The sequence below is a fragment of the Oncorhynchus kisutch genome, unplaced genomic scaffold (genome assembly GCF_002021735.2).
Source record: "Oncorhynchus kisutch isolate 150728-3 unplaced genomic scaffold, Okis_V2 scaffold3964, whole genome shotgun sequence".
Taxonomy (NCBI): domain Eukaryota; kingdom Metazoa; phylum Chordata; class Actinopteri; order Salmoniformes; family Salmonidae; genus Oncorhynchus; species Oncorhynchus kisutch.
This window is the reverse complement of record NW_022265909.1, coordinates 180,561-188,060: the sequence shown is the minus strand read 5'-3', so window position 1 is coordinate 188,060 and position 7,500 is coordinate 180,561. Positions and strand designations below refer to the sequence as shown.

At 44.9% G+C, this 7,500-nt stretch overlaps 1 protein-coding gene across 1 annotated transcript in view; it reads right to left on the bottom strand.

The window, feature by feature from the left end:
• LOC109886404 (probable E3 ubiquitin-protein ligase HERC1) overlaps nt 1–7,500 on the bottom strand; it is a 206,773-nt gene that overhangs the window by 27,298 nt on the left and 171,975 nt on the right. Inside the window, exons 72-74 of the mRNA XM_031821355.1 lie at nt 1,576–1,698; nt 360–462; nt 1–74 (exon numbers count right to left, since the gene is read on the bottom strand). The exon at nt 1–74 is cut by the window's left edge and continues 96 nt beyond it. Of these exons, the coding sequence (XP_031677215.1) occupies nt 1–74; nt 360–462; nt 1,576–1,698 (300 nt within the window). The remainder of the gene's footprint in view (nt 75–359; nt 463–1,575; nt 1,699–7,500) is intronic.

The following is a 7,500-nucleotide window of genomic DNA, read 5'->3' as shown; positions in this document are numbered from 1 at the left end:
GTCAGACAGAGCTGGTACCACCTGGGGACGGTTGTGGTTCCTGGCCCGGCCCTCGGGCAGCCCTATGAGTCGGTCTGTAGACGGGACACACACACACACACACACACACGAGGGTTGATGAGGGGTGTTACAGGCTAACAAAGACAAATTCTGTATGTTATGTTATGTCTAAAGTAGACCAGATATTTTTTTGGGGTCAAGAATCAAGACGGTTGATGAAAATAATATAGAAATGCAGAACTAGAGTAACAGACAACACTGAGAGAATATGTTTTGTTTTTTCCTCAACATGTTCTATTCTATTCTATTTCTATGTTATCTGTTGAAACTGAACAGTGTGTGGTGTATCATATCCAGACCTTGTCCGAACGTGTACACGTTGCCATCTTTAGTGAGGGCAACAGAGAACTGAGTTCCACAGGACACCTTCTTGATGCCCAGGCCACAGAGAACGTCCACCTTCTGTGGAACAACAACAACAACAACAACAACGTGATTCACACACAACTGGAATATGACTTGGTGAAGTGGCCCTGCAAGAGACAATATACACAGAATATACACAGAATATACACACTATACTATAGACAGAATATACACACTATACTATAGACAGAATATACTATAGACAGAATATACACACTATACTATAGACAGAATATACACACTATACTATAGACAGAATATACTATAGACAGAATATACACACTATACTATAGACAGAATATAGACAGAATATACTATAGACAGAATATACAGGCAGAATATACACACTATACTATAGACAGAATATACACAGAATATAGACAGAATATACTATAGACAGAATATACAGCCAGAATATACACACTATACTATAGACAGAATATACACAGAATATAGACAGAATATTCTATAGACAGAATATACACAAAATATACTATAGACAGAATATAAACAGAATATACTATAGACAGAATATACACAGAATATACTATAGACAGAATATACACAGAATATACAATAGACAGAATATACACAGAATATACTATAGACAGAATATATACAGAATATACTATAGACAGAATATACTGACAGAATATAAACAGAATATACTATAGACAGAATATACACAGAATATACTATAGACAGAATATACACAGAATATACTATAGACAGAATATACTATAGACAGAATATACTATAGACAGAATATAGACAGAATATACTATAGACAGAATATAGACAGAATATACTATAGACAGAATATACACAGAATATACTATAGACAGAATATACTATAGACAGAATATACTATAGACAGAATATAGACAGAATATACTATAGACAGAATATAGACAGAATATACTATAGACAGAATATACACAGAATATACTGACAGAATATAAACAGAATGTACAACCGCCAGAATATACTACCACCAGAATATAAACAGAATATACTACCAACAGAATATACAACCGCCAGAATATACTACCGCCAGAATATACTACCGCCAGAATATACTACCGGCAGAATATACTACTACTGTACATACCTGAGGAACAGACTGACAGTCAACACTACCGTACATACCTGAGGTGAGGACTTGGCGGTAGAATTCCCCAGGCCCAGTTTCCCGTAGTCTCCGTCTCCGAAGGCCCAGACCATCATTCCATCGGCAGAGACGGCTACGGTGTGATTCAGACCACACGCCACCTGGGAACCGGACAGAACCAGACGTGGGTCAGAAGGTTCAATACCTGAACTGTGTTTGACGTGGTTTACCTGACACAACGAAACCAAATACGTTCAGAGAATGTGTTTTTTATGCTATTATATTGTGATTGTTTGTGTATCTCACCTGTCCGACCTGGTACCTGTTAGTGTATCTCACCTGTCCGACCTGGTATCTGTTAGTGTATCTCACCTGTCCTACCTGGTACCTGTTAGTGTATCTCACCTGTCCTACCTGGTATCTGTTAGTGTATCTCACCTGTCCTACCTGGTATCTGTTAGTGTATCTCACCTGTCCTACCTGGTACCTGTTAGTGTATCTCACCTGTCCTACCTGGTACCTGTTAGTGTATCTCACCTGTCCGACCTGGTACCTGTTAGTGTATCTCACCTGTCCGACCTGGTACCTGTTAGTGTATCTCACCTGTCCTACCTGGTATCTGTTAGTGTATCTCACCTGGTACCTGTTAGTGTATCTCACCTGTCCTACCTGGTATCTGTTAGTGCATCTCACCTGGTACCTGTTAGTGTATCTCACCTGTCTGACCTGGTATCTGTTAGTGTATATTACCTGTCCTACCTGGTATCTGTTAGTGTATCTCACCTGTCCTACCTGGTACCTGTTAGTGCATCTCACCTGTCCGACCTGGTACCTGTTAGTGTATCTCACCTGTCCGACCTGGTACCTGTTAGTGTATCTCACCTGGTACCTGTTAGTGTATCTCACCTGTCTGACCTGGTATCTGTTAGTGTATATTACCTGTCCTACCTGGTATCTGTTAGTGTATCTCACCTGTCCTACCTGGTACCTGTTAGTGCATCTCACCTGTCCGACCTGGTACCTGTTAGTGTATCTCACCTGTCCGACCTGGTACCTGTTAGTGTATCTCACCTGTCCTACCTGGTACCTGTTAGTGTATCTCACCTGTCCTACCTGGTATCTGTTAGTGTATCTCACCTGTCCGACCTGGTATCTGTTAGTGTATCTCACCTGTCCGACCTGGTATCTGTTAGTGTATCTCACCTGTCCGACCTGGTATCTGTTAGTGTATCTCACCTGTCCGACCTGGTATCTGTTAGTGTATCTCACCTGTCCGACCTGGTATCTGTTAGTGTATCTCACCTGTCTGACCTGGTATCTGTTAGTGTATCTCACCTGTCCGACCTGGTATCTGTTAGTGTATCTCACCTGTCCGACCTGGTACCTGTTAGTGTATCTCACCTGTCCGACCTGGTACCTGTTAGTGTATCTCACCTGTCCGACCTGGTACCTGTTAGTGTATCTCACCTGTCTGACCTGGTATCTGTTAGTGTATCTCACCTGTCCGACCTGGTATCTGTTAGTGTATCTCACCTGTCCGACCTGGTACCTGTTAGTGTATCTCACCTGTCCGACCTGGTACCTGTTAGTGTATCTCACCTGTCCGACCTGGTATCTGTTAGTGTATCTCACCTGGTACCTGTTAGTGTATCTCACCTGTCCGACCTGGTATCTGTTAGTGTATCTCACCTGTCCGACCTGGTATCTGTTAGTGTATCTCACCTGTCCAACCTGGTATCTGTTAGTGTATCTCACCTGTCCAACCTGGTATCTGTTAGTGTATCTCACCTGTCCGACCTGGTATCTGTTAGTGTATCTCACCTGTCCGACCTGGTACCTGTTAGTGTATCTCACCTGTCCGACCTGGTACCTGTTAGTGCATCTCACCTGTCCGACCTGGTACCTGTTAGTGTATCTCACCTGTCCGACCTGGTATCTGTTAGTGTATCTCACCTGTCCAACCTGGTACCTGTTAGTGTATCTCACCTGTCCGACCTGGTACCTGTTAGTGCATCTCACCTGTCCGACCTGGTACCTGTTAGTGCATCTCACCTGTCCGACCTGGTATCTGTTAGTGTATCTCACCTGTCCGACCTGGTACCTGTTAGTGTATCTCACCTGTCCGACCTGGTACCTGTTAGTGCATCTCACCTGTCCGACCTGGTACCTGTTAGTGTATCTCACCTGTCCGACCTGGTACCTGTTAGTGTATCTCACCTGTCCTACCTGGTATCTGTTAGTGTATATTACCTGGTACCTGTTAGTGCATCTCACCTGTCTGACCTGGTACCTGTTAGTGTATCTCACCTGTCCGACCTGGTATCTGTTAGTGTATCTCACCTGTCCGACCTGGTACCTGTTAGTGTATATTACCTGTCCGACCTGGTATCTGTTAGTGTATCTCACCTGTCTGACCTGGTATCTGTTAGTGTATCTCACCTGTCCGACCTGGTATCTGTTAGTGTATATTACCTGTCCGACCTGGTATCTGTTAGTGCATCTCACCTGTCCTACCTGGTATCTGTTAGTGTATATTCCCTGGTATCTGTTAGTGTATCTCACCTGTCCGACCTGGTACCTGTTAGTGTATCTCACCTGTCCGACCTGGTACCTGTTAGTGTATCTCACCTGTCCGACCTGGTACCTGTTAGTGTATCTCACCTGTCCGACCTGGTATCTGTTAGTGTATATTACCTGTCCGACCTGGTATCTGTTAGTGTATATTACCTGGTATCTGTTAGTGTATATTACCTGGTATCTGTTAGTGTATATTACCTGGTATCTGTTAGTGCATCTCACCTGTCCAACCTGGTACCTGTTAGTGCATCTCACCTGTCTGACCTGGTACCTGTTAGTGTATCTCACCTGTCCGACCTGGTACCTGTTAGTGTATATTACCTGGTACCTGTTAGTGCATCTCACCTGTCCGACCTGGTACCTGTTAGTGTATCTCACCTGTCCAACCTGGTACCTGTTAGTGCATCTCACCTGTCCGACCTGGTACCTGTTAGTGTATCTCACCTGTCCGACCTGGTATCTGTTAGTGTATATTCCCTGGTATCTGTTAGTGTATATTACCTGGTACCTGTTAGTGTATATTCCCTGGTATCTGTTAGTGTATATTACCTGGTATCTGTTAGTGTATCTCACCTGTCCGACCTGGTATCTGTTAGTGTATCTCACCTGTCCGACCTGGTACCTGTTAGTGTATATTCCCTGGTATCTGTTAGTGCATCTCACCTGTCTGACCTGGTACCTGTTAGTGTATATTCCCTGGTACCTGTTAGTGTATATTACCTGGTATCTGTTAGTGTATCTCACCTGTCTGACCTGGTATATGTTAGTGTATATTACCTGGTATCTGTTAGTGTATATTACCTGGTACCTGTTAGTGCATCTCACCTGTCTGACCTGGTACCTGTTAGTGTATCTCACCTGTCTGACCTGGTATCTGTTAGTGTATATTCCCTGGTACCTGTTAGTGTATATTACCTGGTATCTGTTAGTGCATCTCACCTGTCCGACCTGGTATCTGTTAGTGTATCTCACCTGTCCGACCTGGTATCTGTTAGTGTATATTCCCTGGTACCTGTTAGTGTATATTACCTGGTATCTGTTAGTGCATCTCACCTGTCCGACCTGGTACCTGTTAGTGTATCTCACCTGTCCGACCTGGTATCTGTTAGTGTATCTCACCTGTCCAACCTGGTACCTGTTAGTGTATCTCACCTGTCTGACCTGGTATCTGTTAGTGTATATTCCCTGGTACCTGTTAGTGTATATTACCTGGTATCTGTTAGTGCATCTCACCTGTCCGACCTGGTACCTGTTAGTGTATCTCACCTGTCCGACCTGGTATCTGTTAGTGTATCTCACCTGTCCAACCTGGTACCTGTTAGTGTATCTCACCTGTCTGACCTGGTATCTGTTAGTGTATATTACCTGGTATCTGTTAGTGTATATTACCTGGTATCTGTTAGTGTATATTACCTGGTACCTGTTAGTGTATCTCACCTGTCCGACCTGGTACCTGTTAGTGCATCTCACCTGTCCGACCTGGTATCTGTTAGTGTATATTACCTGTCCGACCTGGTATCTGTTAGTGTATCTCACCTGTCCGACCTGGTATCTGTTAGTGTATATTACCTGTCCGACCTGGTACCTGTTAGTGTATATTACCTGTCCAACCTGGTACCTGTTAGTGTATCTCACCTGTCCGACCTGGTATCTGTTAGTGTATCTCACCTGTCCAACCTGGTATCTGTTAGTGCATCTCACCTGTCCGACCTGGTACCTGTTAGTGTATATTCCCTGGTACCTGTTAGTGTATCTCACCTGTCCGACCTGGTACCTGTTAGTGTATCTCACCTGTCCGACCTGGTACCTGTTAGTGCATCTCACCTGTCCTACCTGGTATCTGTTAGTGTATATTCCCTGGTATCTGTTAGTGCATCTCACCTGTCCGACCTGGTACCTGTTAGTGTATCTCACCTGTCCAACCTGGTACCTGTTAGTGCATCTCACCTGTCCGACCTGGTACCTGTTAGTGTATCTCACCTGTCCAACCTGGTAGCTGTTAGTGTATCCTACCTGTCCAACCTGGTACCTGTTAGTGTATCTCACCTGTCCAACCTGGTACCTGTTAGTGTATCTCACCTGTCCAACCTGGTACCTGTTAGTGTATCTCACCTGTCCAACCTGGTACCTGTTAGTGTATCTCACCTGTCCAACCTGGTACCTGTTAGTGTATCTCACCTGTCCAACCTGGTACCTGTTAGTGTATCTCACCTGTCCAACCTGGTACCTGTTAGTGTATCTCACCTGTCCAACCTGGTACCTGTTAGTGTATCTCACCTGTCCAACCTGGTACCTGTTAGTGTATCTCACCTGTCCGACCTGGTACCTGTTAGTGCATCTCACCTGTCCGACCTGGTATCTGTTAGTGTATCTCTCACCTGTCCGACCTGGTATCTGTTAGTGTATCTCACCTGTCCGACCTGGTACCTGTTAGTGTATCTCACCTGGTACCTGTTAGTGCATCTCACCTGGTACCTGTTAGTGCATCTCACCTGTCCGACCTGGTATCTGTTAGTGTATCTCACCTGTCCGACCTGGTACCTGTTAGTGTATATTACCTGGTATCTGTTAGTGTATATTACCTGGTATCTGTTAGTGTATCTCACCTGTCCGACCTGGTATCTGTTAGTGTATCTCACCTGTCCGACCTGGTACCTGTTAGTGTATCTCACCTGTCCGACCTGGTACCTGTTAGTGTATCTCACCTGTCCGACCTGGTACCTGTTAGTGTATCTCACCTGTCCTACCTGGTATCTGTTAGTGTATCTCACCTGTCCTACCTGGTACCTGTTAGTGTATCTCACCTGTCCTACCTGGTACCTGTTAGTGTATCTCACCTGTCCGACCTGGTACCTGTTAGTGCATCCCACCTGTCCAACCTGGTATCTGTTAGTGTATATTACCTGGTACCTGTTAGTGTATATTACCTGGTACCTGTTAGTGCATCTCACCTGTCCGACCTGGTATCTGTTAGTGTATATTACCTGGTACCTGTTAGTGTATATTACCTGGTACCTGTTAGTGCATCTCACCTGTCCGACCTGGTACCTGTTAGTGCATCTCACCTGTCCGACCTGGTACCTGTTAGTGCATCTCACCTGTCCAACCTGGTACCTGTTAGTGCATCTCACCTGTCCAACCTGGTACCTGTTAGTGCATCTCACCTGTCCAACCTGGTACCTGTTAGTGCATCTCACCTGTCCGACCTGGTATCTGTTAGTGTATCTCACCTGTCCTACCTGGTATCTGTTAGTGTATCTCACCTGTCCTACCTGGTACCTGTTAGTGCATCTCACCTGTCCGACCTGGTACCTGTTAGTGTATCTCACCTGTCCGACCTGGTACCTGTTAGTGTATCTCACCTGGTACCTGTTAGTGCATCTCAC